Source organism: Chaetomium globosum, genomic scaffold, assembly GCF_000143365.1.
Source record: "Chaetomium globosum CBS 148.51 scaffold_1 genomic scaffold, whole genome shotgun sequence".
NCBI classification, from domain to species: Eukaryota; Fungi; Ascomycota; class Sordariomycetes; order Sordariales; family Chaetomiaceae; genus Chaetomium; species Chaetomium globosum.
In genome coordinates this window covers 34,786-51,280 of record NT_165976.1, presented here as the reverse complement: position 1 = coordinate 51,280, position 16,495 = coordinate 34,786, and the positions used below count along the sequence as shown (strand labels likewise).

Here is a 16,495-nt window from a genome sequence, read left to right as displayed (position 1 = left end):
GATCCGAACATGCCGCGACACTTTGTCTGTGACCAGGACGCTGGTTAACAAAGAAACATCCCCTATCAAACAATCAAAAGCTCATTGCAAAAACGTGGGCGGCAACGGCGGTCCCCAGATATGCAAACTATCTGGCCCCGCGGGCGATCTGGTAACCGGCGTGGTCTCATCAACCAAGTCTCCATCCACTAATGTTGGGTGTCAGTAGTTTTGTTCTTACTTGATAAAAGCTTGGGTCAACGCACCATAATGCTCCATGACGAAACCCGAGCGGTCCCACCTAAATCGGCCGAGTTAGAAACCGTTTGACATGGGAAAGGGAGGGGGTGGATCCTACCAGTAGTCGAAGATTTGCGAGCCAAGCACGTGCCTCCCGACGCCCCAGACAAGATCGTAGTCCTTCTCACGCAGCCACTGGTGCCCCAGCGACTGGATGTCGAAGTCGTGGACCTCGAAGCTGGAGTGATGGACATGGTACTTGGGTCCTGCAGCGTGTTAGTCAATGTGTGAGCAAACGAGCTTCCAAGCTTATCCGCATCCAAGGCCACTTACCCTCAAAGAAGAAAAAGGTGTGGTGGTCTACCTGCTCCATCCCCCTGTCCAGATGGAAGAATGCCGTGATGTCTTTGCCTGTGGAGTCCGTGATGATGTCTGTCGGCTTTAAGTTGAAGCGAGTCGTGTAAAACTCGAACGCCTTGACGAAGTCGGTGACGCAGCATCCGAAGTGACCCAACTTGTGCACGGGGGCGGGGCCCTGCTTGAAGCGCTGCGTCTTGTTGACGGCGCGGTGCTTGGTCTCGGGGTAGTTGTAGTTGAGCTCCGGGAGGTGGGCCGTCTTCTCCACCAGGGTGTGTCCGTAGATCAGGTGGAACGGAAAGCTGTCGACAGGGTCGCGGAATGTCACCCGCTTGCCGCCGCCGGGCGCGTCCGAGTCTTCGATGGCCGTGGCCTGGGGCAGCGTGTTGGAAGCCAGTTCCAAATCCGCCATGGACTCGACTAGGAAGGCCGCGCCGCCGAACTCGTTTGCTTCACCTTTCTTGGCGCAGTAGACGAACGGCTCGGTCCCATAGCCCCTGTAGTAGACGGTGTCGCCCCGGTCATCGGCTACTGTAAAGCCAAAGTCGGAAAGGAATTCGCGTGCTTTGGCGAGATCGGAGTGCGTGTAGTACACATGTGCGATGCGCACTAGATTGATTTTGGTGTGATGCTGCGCCATGGTGCAGGAGTTTATGTCCCTCTCGTTGGTTGTTGTCGTGGGAGTGTCAGCCGGAGGGTGGTATGGTGGGATCTATGTACAGGAGGAGGCCAAAGGGTAGGCGAAATATGCAAACTAGGATGGTTATGAGTAAGAAGGTGGGAGTAAAAGTATTGCCGAGTTTTGGGAAGCAAAGATAGTTAGGTTTCTAGTTGATGTCATCCACTTTCGGGGCGGTTCTACGAATAGTTCGACCGAAATCTCCCCGAGCGCGGCGCCTCGCCAGATTGAGCCAGGCGTCGGCAGGGGTTCGCCACCGCTGACTGCGCTCTGTTCCATCAGTTGTGCAGAGTTATCCTTCGCAATCCATTTGTCATGGCTGACGGGTTGACCGACATTCAACATGGAACTAGGGTATGCCTTGGCCTTCGCGGGGCCAGATGCGGTTCACGATGCACGAAGCTTCAGTTTCACGATCGGCGCCGCTTTAAATTTCGAGGTCGCCCAGTATCTCCTCGCCGTCTATTCTCCATCGCGACAGTCAACACAAGCAACTCGAGTTACTCTTGTTTATTCAGTGAAGTACGAACCAAAGTGGCTGCACGATGTCGAATGAAATTGTCAAGACCGATCTCTTGATCGTCGGAGCTGGCCCCGCCGGCGCAGCCCTGGCCTGTTTTCTCGCCTCTTATGGTTGGTGCCTCTATTCCACGTCGTCTCAAGATACGTTTGCTGACATCGCTTTGTGTCCAGGGTTGACGGGGATAATGATCTCGGCGGCGCTGGGGACCGCCGACACCCCTAGAGCGCACGTAACCAACATGGCCGCCCTCGAGTGTCTTAGAGACATTGACCTCGAGAAGCAATGCATCGAAGCCGGAGCTAGTGGAGACCACATGATCCATACGAGATGGTGTCATTCGATGGCCGGGGAGGAATATGCTCGTCTCTACTCCTTCGGGAATGATCCGAAGCGCAAGGTAGGGGGGCCGTGAAGATCACCTCACTCTCATATTCATAATTCTGACTTCGAACGCAAACAGGCCGATTACGATGCCGCCAGCCCCTGCGATCACATTGACCTCCCGCAAACTCTACTCGAACCGATCCTGACGCGGAGAGCCGTGGCCAAAGGATGGACACTGCGGTTCAACACAACCTTTCTCACCTTCGCCCGCCCCTCGGACGAAAGAGATGTCATCATCAGCACGATTCGGGACGACCTGTCGAACCAAACCTACAAGATCCAGTCCCGCTTCCTCTTTGGTTGCGATGGCGCACGAAGCCAAGTTATCCGCGAGCTCGGTATTCCCCTCATCAGGAAACCGGGTCAGGGGCAGGCGCTCAATGTGTTGGTCAAGGCCGATTTGTCCCACCTTGTGAAAAGCCGCGCGGGCAACCTCCACTGGGTGTTCCAACCTGAAAAAGAGCTCCCCGTATGGGGTTGGTCATGCGTCTTGCGGATGGTACGGCCGTGGACTGAGTGGATGTTCGTCTTCATGCCGCGCCCCGGAGGTGATCTCACGGGCGATGACATGAATGCCTCACATGAACAGTATCTCTCCAGGCTGAAGGAAGTGATCGGCGACGACTCGGTGGATGTAGAGATCCTGCACGTCAGCAAGTGGAAGATCAACGAGATCGTGGCCGAGTACTATTCGGACGGCAATATCTTCTGCTTAGGCGACGCCGTTCATCGCCATCCGCCCTTCAACGGCTTAGGCTCCAACACGTGCATCCAAGACGCCTTTAATCTGGCATGGAAGGTATCATATGTCATGTCCGGGCGCGCCGGGCCGCAGCTCCTCGACAGCTATAGCGCGGAGCGCCAGCCGGTCGGTTTCGACATCATCACGCGGGCCAACCAAGGCCTGCGTGATCATATACCGTGGATGCAGGCCATCGGCATGACGGAAGTCGAGGTAGACAAGAGGAGAGGGCTACTCGCCGAGTTCGATGATAAGGGTGTGGTTGGGCGGAAAAGGAGGCAGGAGTTCCGCGAGGGCATTGAGAAGACGCGGACTGAGTTCCACGGTCTGGGCATCGAAATGAACCAGCAGTACCGCTCCGGTGCCGTCTACCTTGACGACGAGCCCGAAGCCCCGCCGCTCCCGCATGAAGTTGTCCTTGAACGACTAATTAGCACCTACCCTGGCATGAGGCTGCCACATGCATGGCTCAACACCCGGGTGCCGGGTCAACAGTTCTCTACCATCGACCTTGCTGGCCATGGGGGGTACTGTTTGATCACAGGACCGGGTGGGAATTCCTGGAAGGGGGCCGCGGAACAGGTTTCCAAAGCGGTAAACGTCCCGATCAAGAGCTATTCCATTGGATGGAACGAAGACTATGAAGACGTGTACTTTGACTGGGAGAAGCGGAGGGAAGTCGAGGAGGATGGGTGCGTGCTTGTCCGGCCGGACCGCTTCGTTGCCTGGCGCTCGAAGTCGTTGAGCAAGGACCCCAAGGGCAAGTTGGAAACGGTCATGAGGAAAGTTCTGTCTCTGTGATCATTACGGGTTAGGTCCCCAGGAGAGCCGGGGCCCGCAATATAATGTTCATCGGCAACATGTTCCATAATTTCCATCCATTTCCTACCTAGACAATCTGCAATGCATAGGTACCTACTCAGGCCCTCTCTCATATTGCCAGTTGCCACTGACATGTCGCCCATGCCTGGCCTCAGAGCCGTGTCTCATATTACTAATGAGCGGCTTCCATACGTCCGTCTTAAAACTTGGATGTGGGACCGAGAGTCGTCCCTCAAGGACAGAAATACAACCCAAGAGCCAACACTAGCGCCGATCGAAGCCCCCGCTCTCCCCACCATTCCCCAACTTCCCCGTGTTTCCCCAGGTTCCCAGGATTGACGTTGACCCCTCCCTCTGACCAAAAAATGCCGAACTCGATAGTTATGACAGAAACAAATCAAGAAAAGAGAAAGAAGCACAAAAGAAGACGAGAAAAGAAAGGTAAAGAAAACCGAGCAAAAAAAAAAACAAATAGAAACAAGTCAATTAAATTAAAAAGTAGACTTTGGTCTTCCAAATAGGCTTTCTTTTCGCTCTTCTCGTCAAAGCTTTCGTCGGTGCCTACTCAAGCAGACACACTTGAAGTTCGGCTTTCTTTGTCCACCGGGCGGCCCCATTCCCCCGGATGTTGGGGAATCGACCCGAGACTAAGGACAGGCCAATGACCAACCCTCGATCAATATTTGACCGACGGTGGTGTTCTCCTCAAACAGGTTAGTTAGGTGGCTTGAGAGGTTGGCTACGGTACTAAAGGGGCCTCCAACATGATGCCAGGGCCACCGTTATCTGCAAGTCCTTCGCCATTGTGACTTGCACACGCACACCGTTCACCCCATTAGACCACCATGTTGACTATCGTGGGTGGAGTAGCCGTCCTGGCCGTAGTCACGGCAGTTTACCTAGTCTTGACTGTGGGAAAACGGAACCCTAAATTACCACCAGGTAGGCTTCAAGTTTTGAAGCTCGATCTGCCTCAGTTGTGACGCTGACATTGATCATCAAGGACCTCCGACCTGGCCGATCATCGGCAACCTACACCAAACCCCCACCAAACGCACCCATCTCCAGTTCGCAAAATGGGCCAAACAATACGGCGGGATCTACTCGCTCAAGTTCGGCCCGGGCACCTCCATCGTCATCTCGTCGCCGCGCCTCATCAAGCAGCTGGTAGACAAGAAGTCGAACCTGTACAGCCGCCGGCCGCCCTCGCACGTCGGCGGCATCATCTCGGGCGGCGACCACCTCCTGTTAATGCAGTACTCGGATTAGTGGCGGACGTGCCGCAAGCTGGTACACCAGTTCTTCCGCGAGGACATGGTTATGAAGCATCACATTGAGGTTGTGGATGCCGAGGCCGTCCAGATGCTCCGTGACTTTGTGGTGCAACCCGAAGGTTGCATGAGGCATCCCAAGCGGTTCAGCAATAGCATCATCATGAGCTTGAGTAAGCTGACAACCTACTTCTTTTACTGAACATTGCGCCTGGACGACCACCTTCTAACCCGCACACACAGTCTACGGCACGCGCACGCCCACCATCAAGACCAAGCACATGGTGAAGCTGTACGCGCTGATGGAGAACTGGTCCAAGGTGATGGAGGCGGGCAACACGCCCCCGGTCGACATCTTCCCGTTCCTCAAGCTGGTGCCGGAGCGGTTCCTGGGCATGTGGCGATCGCGGGCGCAGGACGTCGGCCGCGAGATGAACGCCCTCTACAGCGAGTGGCTCGAGTACGTGGTGCGGCGGCGCCAGGACTCGGGCAGCCGCGACTGCTTCCTCGACCGCGTGCTGGACCAAGGCGAGAAGGTCGGTTTGGACAAGCACGGCATCTACTTCCTGTGTGGGACCGTCATGGAGGGCGGCTCTGACACCACCAGCTCGCTGATTATTGCCTTTTTGCACGCCATGACCAAGTGGCCGGCGGTGCTGCGCAAGGCACAGGCCGAGATGGACGCGGTGGTTGGGGAGGAGCGCACGCCGACGTGGGCGGACCACGCGCGGCTGCCGTACGTGGCGGCGTGCGTCAAGGAGGCGCACCGGTGGCGGCCCGTGACGCCGCTGGCGTTCCCCCACTCGCTGACTGAAGACGACTGGGTCGACGGCATGTTCCTGCCTCGCGGTAGTGACATTTTTATTAACGCTTTCGGCATGCACCACGACGAGGCCCGCTTCCCGGACCCGGACACCTTTGACCCGGCCCATTACGAGGGTTTCACGGGGTTGGGGTCTGAACTGGCCAACGGTGACTACGCAAACCGTGACCACTACGATTACGGCAGCGGCCGCCGCCTGTGCCCGGGCATCCATTTGGCGGAGCAGAATCTGTTTCTGACACTGGCTAAGCTTGTGTGGGCGTTCGATATTGGACCGGGCAAGGACGCGGCGGGAGAGGTCATCGAGCCAGATGTTAGTAACGAGAAGGGATATTGCTCCGGGTTCTTGGTATGTGCGGAGGACTTCCCGTGCACCATCACGGTAAGGTCCGAGCCGAGGAAAGCGACGATTTTGAGGGAGAGTGACAAGGCCACGGCAGAGGTGTTTTCTCGCTATGAGACGCCAAAGGAATAAAGCGGGAATGTTGAATTGTGGTTTGTGTGTTTGTTCAATGTATTATCTAAGATATCCATAAATCTACGTGTACCTCAACCTCAGACTCTCCGTATCCTCGAAGCTCAAGCTGGTGGCAACATCCCCTTGGGTAAAGTGCCACCCCTAGGTTAAAAAAGGCGAACTCGAAAGAAAGAAAAGAAAGAAAAGAAAGAAAAGAAAGAAAAGAAAGAAAAGAAAGAAAAGAAAGAAAAGAAAGAAAAGAAAGAAAAGAAAGAAAAGAAAGAAAAGAAAGAAAAGAAAGAAAAGAAAGAAAAGAAAGAAAAGAAAGAAAAGAAAGAAAAGAAAGAAAAGAAAGAAAAGAAAGAAAAGAAAGAAAAGAAAGAAAAGAAAGAAAAGAAAGAAAAGAAAGAAAAGAAAGAAAAGAAAGAAAAGAAAGAAAAAAGAAGGAAAAAAGAAAAAGGAGACAAAAAGAGAAAGAGAAAGGAAGGAAATAAAAAAGATGTAAAAGAAACCATAACTAGTAGAAATAGACTAAATAAAAAAAACCGAGTTAAATGAAAGTAAAAAGTAGACTTGGAGCTTCTTAGAATAGCTAGCTTTCTTTTCATTTCCTAGGTCATCCATGGTTCCAGCGGTATTACCTCCACTTGGGTAGAGTTCGGCGGGTTTTTTAAAGCACGGTTGAATGACTCAACACCGGGTTGGGGGAATTGCTCCGAGCCCGTGTTAATCGACCCGAAGTGGAGCGAGCGGGCAGAATCGATGATCGAAGGGCGCTGGGCAGTCTCATTCGGCATCCCCTATTAACTGCCGAACACCAAATGTTTGACAAATGGGTTGCTTGGGTAAGTTAGTTGTAATGTTGGGTAAGCAGGACGAAGCGGTTTATAGACATGTAGCGCCGCCTTGTTTCCTCCGTGATCGTCCGTCTTTTCCCGTCTCTTCCCATCTCCCAAACACACACCCAACAGCATCTGTATCATGACTTTCCAACGACTCGTTCGATTCGTCAATGCCCAAGGCGCTACTAACTTCGGTGACCTAAAGAGCGAGCCAAGCGGTGATTTGAGGGGCGCCGGGGTCGAGGTGCTCGAGGGAGATGTCGAAAACGGGTTTCGCGGGACTGGAAGGATGGACAAGATCGAGAAGCTGTTGTCACCTCTGGCTAAAGTCCCCCTTGTTTATCTGCATCGGGTTAAACTATCAGAAGCACGCCACGGAAGCCAATGTATGGCCCCCATACTCCTCTCGTGCCACTCATCGCGAAAACACTGACGCATGCGTACAGCTCCGGGTTCCGCCGTACCCCGTCGTCTTCACCAAGCCAGCCGACGCCCTAGCCGGCCCTTTTGACGATGTGTCCATCCACCCTGACGCGCAGAATATGCTCGACTACGAAGGCGAGATGACGGTCGTTATCGGGAGGGACGCGAAGAACGTGACCGAAGCAGACGCATTGAGCTACGTGCTTGGCTACACGGTGGGCAACGACGTGTCAGCGCGTAACTTCCAGCTGCCGGACACGTCAGGGGGCCAGTTTTGCTACGCCAAATCGTTTGACGGGTTTGCGCCCATCGGTCCTTGCATCGTGCCTCCGAGTCTAGTGCCCGACCCGCAAGAGCTACGGCTCGAGACGCGGGTGAATGGCGCTGTGCGACAGAGGACCGGGACCGATGACATGATCTTCTCGGTCGCCAAGATCATTGCGCATCTCAGCCGAGGGACCACCCTCAGGAAAGGCACTATCATCCAGACAGGCACACCGAGCGGAGTCGGCCTGTTTATGGAACCGAAGGGGTTTTTGCAAAATGGCGACGTGGTTGAAGTGTCAATTGAGGGAATAGGCAAGATTCGCAACAAGATGGTGTTTGAGTAGGGTCCTACGGGTTACTGTGGATGCCAATGGATTGGTGCACTCCACGGCAGCTCATCCAAGGCAAAAGCTCTCAAGCTGTGGCACCCTTTCCTGTCAATTCTTTACTATTTGGCATCGGCTGAATTCGTTCCTTCTACCAGTTTGGTCCATTGCTCTTGTGCATCAGATGATTTGAGAGCAGGAGAGACCAAGTGCAATCATCTGTCCGCCCAACGCCCTCCGGTTTTCGATGTGGTGTGGTTCTCACCTTAACAACAACAGCAGTAGGAGCGATTACAGACTTAGGATGGGGTGAGTAAGCCAGCAGGGAGAACTGACGGGGCTGGGCAAGATCTATACTATCCCTATACTAAGGTTAAATGTAGAAGGTCAACGCACTAACTGCTGATATGATCGTGATGTTGGCCACTTTCAACCCGCTTGACTTGTTGCGGGAAGCCGTTATCCTGTTGCCCAACGTCCTGGCCTGGGTCGGCCTGTATACTTAGTACGACGGGCGACCAGACGATCGCCAAATTGATCCTCTACGCTGGCGAGGATATCCCCAATGGGAGATGTGTTGTGCAAGGGATTGTTCCCCGTGCGTGCTGGGGGGGGGGAGGGGGGGCACTGGGGGTACTGCATGACTCCGCCGCCTTGATGGTCCCGCGGTGATAGGGTCGTACTCCGCTGCCTCGACGGTTCGGGGTCCCACGATGATGAGGCTGGTAAACATGACAAACCCTCTTCTTGGCGTTGATTGAGGTAAAACTATTGAATGGAGGTAAGCGAATGTAACAGGAAGTGCCTTGTCGGAATCGGGGCCCAGCATCTCGTCGTAAATAGGACCTCGGAACCCGCCCTACGGCCGCTAAGAGCGGTTAACGTCTCTATCAAACTCGGAAAAAGAAGAGGCAGGATGTGACGTGTGGCCCCTCTGTATGCTGTGTCGGAAACAGGTTGACGGGTCTGTTTGTCCCAGCAATGTACGAGAAGAGGTAGGCCCGAACCTTGCCTCCTAGGTTGGTGAGGTCCCACAGGAGGCCCAACTGCAGTGGGTCTTCAGACTCTCTTTCGTAGCGCCCGAAATCGTCCCACAGTGGGTGCTTTAGGTTGAAGTCTCCTGCCAGAACCACCAGGTGGCTTGGCCTTGGCCGCCCTTGGAGGGCTCTCGGTACGTTCTCGCCGGCGGGGGGGTTGTATATGGACCAAAGCTCGAATCCGCGGCTTTCCCTTCCGAGGTCCGCCTCTGGGAACCACACGCGGCACCAATTCTCCGTGGCTTCGGAGTCCCACTGCCTGATTTCAAATCTTTTGCTTACATATATTGCCGCCCGCCCCTCGAGTTTATGTACCAGGTGGTATCTGCTGCTCCGGGGGCAGTATGTGGATTTTGTCGCCTTGTTGTATCCACGGTTCTTGCACCGCCAAGAGGTCATATTTGGCCTCTTCCAGCAAGACTTCCAGTCTTTGCTTGTTTCCTTCGGTGCTCCAGAGTAGAATTCTAATTTTCATCGCCTGCGACGGTGATCGAGTCCATCGTGGTGTCTCCCTCGGCGTCGCGTTGGTTCGGAGTGGCAGTGACCGCAGGGTTGGCGGCGGCGGTAGGCGTTGGTCCGGTAGCCGGCTCGGGCGCTCGGGGCGGCAGGGCGGTGGTGTCGACACCGCTGACTACCGGGCTTGCGAATCGCACCCCCGGCGCCTCGAAGTTGATCCTGGTCTGCTGGGGGTCCAAGAGAGCCTGACGTTGGGCTGCAGCCACATTCGTCGGTCTTCCTCTCAGCCTCTTCCTGCCTACCACCTGGTAGCTGTCGTCCTCCCTCTCTTCAGCGCCGAAGCTGAACGTGGGGGCGCTCGTGTGAGTCGCGATGGCAGTGATCGTGGTTACGGTCTCGTATGTCCGTGGTCGGAATTGGTAGGCCTCCTTGGCCTTCGCCAGGACCTTCGACTTCCCCCGGGCACTCTCCTGACCACGCCGGATGTCTTCCTCCGCAGGCCGGGCACCGTAGCGGAATTTCGTTTTTGTGAGTAGGGCACTGGGCCTCGCCTTCCCTGCCGCCCTCTCCATGGGCTTTGGGTCCCGCAACGCGGGCACAATGGAGTCGCCTTGCAATAGTGCTGCGTGTGCCCCCACTTCCAGCACTTGTAGCACTGCGTTGGGCTGAGGGCGGCCCAGTAAGGCTCGCAGTCCAGTAGTTGAGCCCTCCAGATCACTCCCTCGTCGCACGCCTTGTGTGCTTCCTCCTGGGAGGTTAAAGCGACCAGCACCGTTGCCCGGGTCGCCTCCCTGTGTCTCGGCACTCTAAACTTCACTTTATCGACTGTGTGGAGGCCAGTTTCCTTCCCGAACTCCTCCTCGGTGACCCCTTGGAGGTTCGTCTTCCACACGCCTTTCAGCTGCACTGCAAAGGTTCGCTTGCTCTCTTCGGCCTGCTCTCCAAAAGCCTCCCTGACCCAGTTGGTGTTCGTCGAGTACCAGTCTCTTGCCCCTGCGCTCTGGAATGTGACGATTGTGTCGCCGCTGGGGAGCCTTCGGGCTGCGACTGCTCCCTTCCTGACTGACACTTGGTTGACCGCCTGGATGGTTTCTTGCGGGGTGCGCTTCGCGAGATCGGCTGGCATTCCTCTGCCTCTGACCAGGATCTCCTTATTTATGCGGGTCAGCACTATCTTTGTCGAGGTGTTAGGTTGTGACTGAGGGGGGACAGCCCTGTGAGCAGCCACTGCGGCCCAGGTTCCTTTGTCCTAGGTCCCGGCTCCATTAACAGCTGCCTTCACTTCCTCGGCCACCACCTTGCGGAGGTTGGCCAGCGAGATGTTTCCAGTCTGTGACTGAGACGCGCCGTACATTTTCCGGACGGCTGCTAGCAGGTCCTGTCCCCATGCCTCTGGCTGTCCCCTTTCTTCTCGGGGGTCTGCTAGTCCCCACCCAGCTCGTCAACCATCTTTCTTGATCCTGTCCGGGAGGACAATATTGCGCTCAAACTTTTTGGAAATTACTATGGGGAAATTGATTAAGCAAAAATTACTATGGGAAATTGATAAGCAAAAATTACTACGGGAAATTGATAAGCAAAAATTACTCTGGGAATTGATATCCTTATCGCGATGGCCGATTGGTTCGTGAGCACGCTGCACTCGATGTTGGTCACATGCCTCATTGGCTCTGCCGAAACTGCTTCATCTCCGTGTCCTCGCAATCCGCTCGACAATCGCGAACATCGCGGTTCTCGCCGTTTCCACATCTACCGCTTTTCAAACCCAGGCCTTTCTATGGAAGACGTGATAGTCGTTCTGGGCGGCACTGCCGAGGCCGCTGCGGAGACAGCCGTGACACGCAAGTCGTGTACCAAATGCAATACTGAGCAGAACATTGACCAGTTCCTCCATGCCCGCGGGAACGGAAGGATTGTTGTCAACTGTCTAAGTTGCCGGCACAAGAAGAAGCTTCATGTGATATCCCTAGTTAAGGTAACGATAGTCGTTTCTTCAGCTAACCTTCGCAGATTGAAGCGTCGCGAGCGAGCATCGAGATTTCTCGCGCAATCGCCCGCGGAGAAAATTCTCCCCTTCCTTTCGCACCGGTGCTTACACCTGGGCCTCAACGGAACCTTACCCACGGCGTCCTTGCTACCATGTATCACGAAAGGGGCCGCGTTCTTACAGATACCCCGGAAACGGCAGCCGCTCGGGATCAACGATTGACAATCCAGCGACGCCACCGCGTGGAACGACGCCATGGCGTGCAGCCTTCGCAAACCCCGACGTTAAGCAGCTAGCCATTGCCATGGGCTCTACTGGTTCCATGGGAGCCCCCCTCCTGATATGGAAACTCCTGAGTCGAGAAAGCACTTCGCAAAGATCTGGGGATACCACGTCACAGCTGTGAACCCGCAGCGAGATCATGGTGCTGACGAGGGTAACCCTTTATCTGTTGACCCTCTAGAGACGGACGTTACCTGGGAGTGGCTGAACAGAATTGTCAACCGCTGCCAGCGACACCATTGCTCGACGACTTACTGTCTTCGGGTGACGAAGAAAGGTGCCCGGCGGGCTAGAGAGGCTGGAGATAGAGCTGAGGTCGCAGAGGCGGCCGGGGAGACTGCTGGAGGAGAGCAGCCAGCGCCAGAGCCCACGTGTCGTTTTCTCTTCCCCCGGCCTGTCCGAGAGGCTGCCGAGGTCATCAAGCATCTATCCCACCAAGGGCCAGGTCATCGAGTACAACCACCAACACATGCTTGGCCTGGACAGCCCCGCCATTCAGGTCGAGGCAAAGCACGAGGGTGTTGGTGCGGAGAAGGTTGAATCCTCAAATGCCGGCAACTTGGCCAAGCGCTTGCCCTTGTGTGGTGGTTGCCGGGTGATGCTAACGCGGAACTTGTGGGCGGACGTCGGGCTCGTCAACGGTGCGCAAGGCACAGTCTACGACATATCCTGGAAAGAAGGTGCTGACGTGCTGCGAGACCCGCCCGAGGTCATCATGGTGGCCTTCGACGACTACGACGGCCCCGCCTTCACGATGCCGAACGGGGAGCCGCTCCGCAGTGGAGAGAAGCTGGTTGTTCCCATCCTCCGAGTGCGGCAGGACTTCATGGTCGGCGCCAACTCATGTTCAAGAGAGCAGTTCCCGCTGTTGGTCAGCTATGCGATCACCGTCCACAAGTCACAGGGCATCACCCTGGACAAGGTTGTCTGCGACATCTCTGCGCCAGAGTTTGCTTCTGGCCTCTCCTACGTGGCCGTTTCGCGGGTGAAGACACTCGGCGGGCTGATGTTTGAGCGGCCCTTCGACCGCGGCAGGGTGTACCGCGAGACACCATCACGAGCTATGGGGTTGAAGTTGTCCGATCACGCTACTAGGCAACTGCAGGCGTTAGATGCTGTGGCGGTGGGTTTATAAGTAGCAACGACGAGAGTGTAGAGGCATGAGTACTTAGAACGATAATAGAAATGATTGGTATAAGTGTGATAAGAAGCTCAAAGGGTTGGAGTTATTGGCCGACGGACAGATATTGGCGCTTCGTCTCTCCCGTATTCAACCCTAACCCGGATTGTCCTCCGGAGAGGGACAGGAAAATTGCCAGGAGCGGGAGAGAGGGGGGAAGCGCCCCGTAGCGTAGCGAAGGGCCGCGCGACTGACGAACGAAGCGACGCCAGCAATTTTAACTGGGGCACACCGAATTCAGGGGCTTCGGGTGAAATATCAGGGTTAGGGTCCACTGCACAACAACGCGAAGAGCGATCAATTTCCAAGTCGCGTTCAACATCGAACATCTCTCAAGACAGCAACAATAAGAGATGACGACTCGGAGGAGCGCGCGCATTGCGACTAGAGTTCCCGTGGCCGGGGAACGCGCTGCACGATCAAAACAAGAGCATGACGAATCCGACGACAGCGAGTCCCAATCGGAACAAGAATATGCATCATCATCGGAATCCACGGACCCTGAAACCCGCCCAGCCAAGCGCCGCAAAACACAACCACCACGACGCCCCCCTAGGCCACACCCGAGAGCATCTCTAAAAACCACATCCACCACCGCCTCCCACCATGCTGGCACCACCCCCAACACCCCGCCTCCAGTCCCCAAAACCCGCTTCCATCCCCCCACCTACCACCAGCCCCTCCTGCTCACCAACCCCCCTTCCCGCACCTCCCTCCTAACCTGGTTCACGCACGCCCGCACCCTGCGCCCCATGCCCTGGCGCCAACCTTTCCAGCCCCGCGGCACTCTTACGCGCAGCCAGCTCTCGCGCCGCGCCTACGAGGTCTGGATCTCCGAGGTCATGCTGCAGCAGACGCGGGTCGCGACCGTGGTTGCATACTGGACACGTTGGATGGCGCGGTGGCCGCAAATTGGGGATTTGGCGGCGGCGGAGGAGGAGGACGTGCTGGGCGTGTGGCAGGGTTTGGGGTATTATTCGAGGGCGAGGAGGGTGTGGTTGGCCGCGAGGGAGGTGTGTGCAGTCGGTGATGGTGATGGTGATGGTGATGGTGGTGAGGATGGGGATGGGGGTGGAGAGGGGATTTTGCCGGGGACGGTGGAGGGGTTGATGCGTCTGCCGGGTGTGGGGAGGTATACGGCGGGTGCGGTGGCGGCGATTGTGTTTGGGGTGGCCGCGCCGATGGTGGATGGGAATGTGTTAAGGGTGTTGAGCCGGCAGATGGGGCTGTTGGCGGATGTGAAGGCGGACAAGAAGGCCGTGGATCTGCTGTGGGAGGCAGCGGGAGATTTGGCAAAGGCCGTGGCCGAAGATGGGGAAGATGGTGATAAGGGGGTTAATGAGCGGCCAGGGCAATGGGGCCAAGCATTGATGGAACTGGGTAGCACCGTTTGCACGCCGAAGCCCAATTGCGCGGCGTGCCCCATCACAGAGACTTGCCGCGCTTATGCTGAGGGCCTTGCTTTGGCAGAGGGCCGGGGTAAGGACAGGGAGTTGACGGATATCGAGGACGGTTGCAATCTCTGTGCCCCCATTGAGGAGGCCGCTTCGGATGGGGATGAGGCGGATAAATACACGGAGCCACCGCCCAGCAAGGGGGATGGGAAACTCTCCCGTTTCTTTGCGGACACAAAGAGGGCCAAACAGCCTAACACCGCCGCTCAAGATCTGGATACTCGAACGCTCGCGGTCGTGGTAAATCACGCAAGGAAATTCCCACTCAGGAAGCCTAAGAAGAAGGTCCGCGAAGAAGAAGCGTTAGTGTGTGCTGTCCGTGGCTCCGACGGGCGGTACCTCATCCACAAACGGCCGGACAAGGGGCTCCTCGGAGGATTGTGGGAGCTCCCCAGCCAGACGTTACCGCCATCGAACGACAGCACGGTCAAGACTCGGAAAGCGAGGGCGACATCCTACGTTGCGGGTGTGGCTGGAGGAAAGGGTTCTTGTTCACCACCGCTGAAGCATGTTGCAGAACTTGGAAGTGTGCCCTGGCTATTTTCTCACCTAAAGCTGATCATGCATGTCCACCTCTTCGAGATGGACGGCGTTTCACCCTTGGCTAAGCTGGGCCCGCGGAGGCAATGGGTTTCCGTAGAAGAAATTGACGCCGAGTCCATGGGGACTGGGATGAAGAAGTGTTGGTCACTTGTCAAGAAAAGGATGGCGGAGGTGGACAACGAGGTGCAATAACTACCCATTAATATCTTACACTATTTTGTATACACCAGGTAAACTCAAATACCCCTTGGGCGATGGTCCAGCACCCAAAGGGTCAGCACTTTCTTGAAAAACAACACTGCTCCAGTTTGCCATTGCCTCCTCAACGCCCTCTCGCGTTAAAGCATGAGGGCATACCCGGACAAACGAGTAGTGGTCCGGCTTTCCTCTCTTCTGGCGTAGCAGCAAGGTCAGGCCGGGATGAACCTCGACCAGCACCTCGTCCATACGCAGCTGACGGACATTCTCGATTGACCGTGCAGTGCTATTTGAGGGACCGTCTCTGGCAAAGAATCCCCTAACGACCCTCGGCCGAACGATCGTCATTACCAACTGCTGGTCTCCGTTATTGTCAAACTTCAACGCGCCATCCTTCTCGTGTCCTGCCCTGCACCGACCCGGAGATGCCGCCGCCCCAAGTGCCCTACAGTCCGGCCACGGAGCAGCCCAGTCGATGGACCATGATGGTAAACCTTCCACCTGTGGTCGAGCGTTGATGAGGGCGAGTATTAGCCCCGGCCCGTGACTTTTGATCAACCAAGCTGAATAAGCAGCGTAGACCTGGGCGACCGTTTGTCCGTAGTCAACCGGTTCCCAGGCGGGAAGTGCAGGGCCGTCCAAGCGCTTTGCGATATTGAGTGCTGCAGAGATCCTGTCCCTTGGATCTTCGCACTGGAGGTGCCGTGTTTCGAAGAGGACATTCAAGAGACACGACTGTTTCTGCACGCCAGGAGCCCTCAGAGGCCGAGCTAAACGGGAGAGCTTGGCGACATTCCACGTATTCGGCTGGCCCCTGGTCTTGGAGCTTGGAGAGATATACTATCCGCGCGCCCGTTGTCGTTTTCTCTCCGCACACGAAGCGGACTCTCGCGAGTTCCGGAAGCCCAACCTCCTTCAATGTCCACAGGCGCTTGAACCATTCCCGGTTGAAGAATGCCGCCAGCACCCGCTCCAAATTCTCTGGCCGCGGCGGCCGCTCAACCGGAGCAAGTCCGAGAACCGCGACACAGTACTGCTCCTGCGCGAGCTCCCACGCCTGGGCCCCCTTTGCACCCAGAACTCTCCATACCCGCCTTCAACCTATCCAACAGCTCATCCGCGCGGTCCCTGCACACCCTCCCCACCAACCCTGCCCACCCACTCCCTAACCACTCTCTCCACCCTCGATCCTCTGCACCTCCCCCTCTCCCTCACACTCCCAC

General features: G+C 56.1%; 6 protein-coding genes across 6 annotated transcripts; 4 read left to right on the top strand and 2 right to left on the bottom strand.

The window, feature by feature from the left end:
- Positions 1–81: 81 nt before the first annotated feature.
- CHGG_00016 (uncharacterized protein) lies at positions 82–1,216 on the bottom strand (the record flags this gene model as incomplete). The annotated part of the gene is made up of 4 exons (XM_001219236.1): positions 82–188; positions 246–280; positions 338–485; positions 553–1,216. 4 exons carry the CDS (start codon positions 1,214–1,216, stop codon positions 82–84), a joined length of 954 nt encoding a protein of 317 aa, XP_001219237.1.
- A 584-nt stretch (positions 1,217–1,800) lies between these two features.
- Positions 1,801–3,705, top strand: CHGG_00015 (uncharacterized protein; the record flags this gene model as incomplete). Its single annotated transcript, XM_001219235.1, has 3 exons — positions 1,801–1,888; positions 1,949–2,175; positions 2,239–3,705. 3 exons carry the CDS (start codon positions 1,801–1,803, stop codon positions 3,703–3,705), a joined length of 1,782 nt encoding a protein of 593 aa, XP_001219236.1.
- An 866-nt stretch (positions 3,706–4,571) lies between these two features.
- On the top strand, positions 4,572–6,295 carry CHGG_00014 (uncharacterized protein; the record flags this gene model as incomplete). The annotated part of the gene is made up of 4 exons (XM_001219234.1): positions 4,572–4,668; positions 4,730–4,893; positions 5,026–5,170; positions 5,241–6,295. The coding sequence occupies 4 exons, from the start codon at positions 4,572–4,574 to the stop codon at positions 6,293–6,295; spliced, it is 1,461 nt and encodes a 486-aa protein (XP_001219235.1).
- Positions 6,296–7,098: 803 nt separating this feature from the next.
- CHGG_00013 (uncharacterized protein) lies at positions 7,099–8,153 on the top strand (the record flags this gene model as incomplete). Its single annotated transcript, XM_001219233.1, has 3 exons — positions 7,099–7,122; positions 7,325–7,456; positions 7,566–8,153. The coding sequence occupies 3 exons, from the start codon at positions 7,099–7,101 to the stop codon at positions 8,151–8,153; spliced, it is 744 nt and encodes a 247-aa protein (XP_001219234.1).
- Positions 8,154–9,636: 1,483 nt separating this feature from the next.
- Positions 9,637–10,754, bottom strand: CHGG_00012 (uncharacterized protein; the record flags this gene model as incomplete). Its single annotated transcript, XM_001219232.1, has 2 exons — positions 9,637–10,419; positions 10,497–10,754. 2 exons carry the CDS (start codon positions 10,752–10,754, stop codon positions 9,637–9,639), a joined length of 1,041 nt encoding a protein of 346 aa, XP_001219233.1.
- A 486-nt stretch (positions 10,755–11,240) lies between these two features.
- CHGG_00011 (uncharacterized protein) lies at positions 11,241–15,266 on the top strand (the record flags this gene model as incomplete). The annotated part of the gene is made up of 4 exons (XM_001219231.1): positions 11,241–11,716; positions 11,799–12,008; positions 12,171–13,020; positions 13,509–15,266. The coding sequence occupies 4 exons, from the start codon at positions 11,241–11,243 to the stop codon at positions 15,264–15,266; spliced, it is 3,294 nt and encodes a 1,097-aa protein (XP_001219232.1).
- Between the last annotated feature and the right edge of the window lie 1,229 nt (positions 15,267–16,495).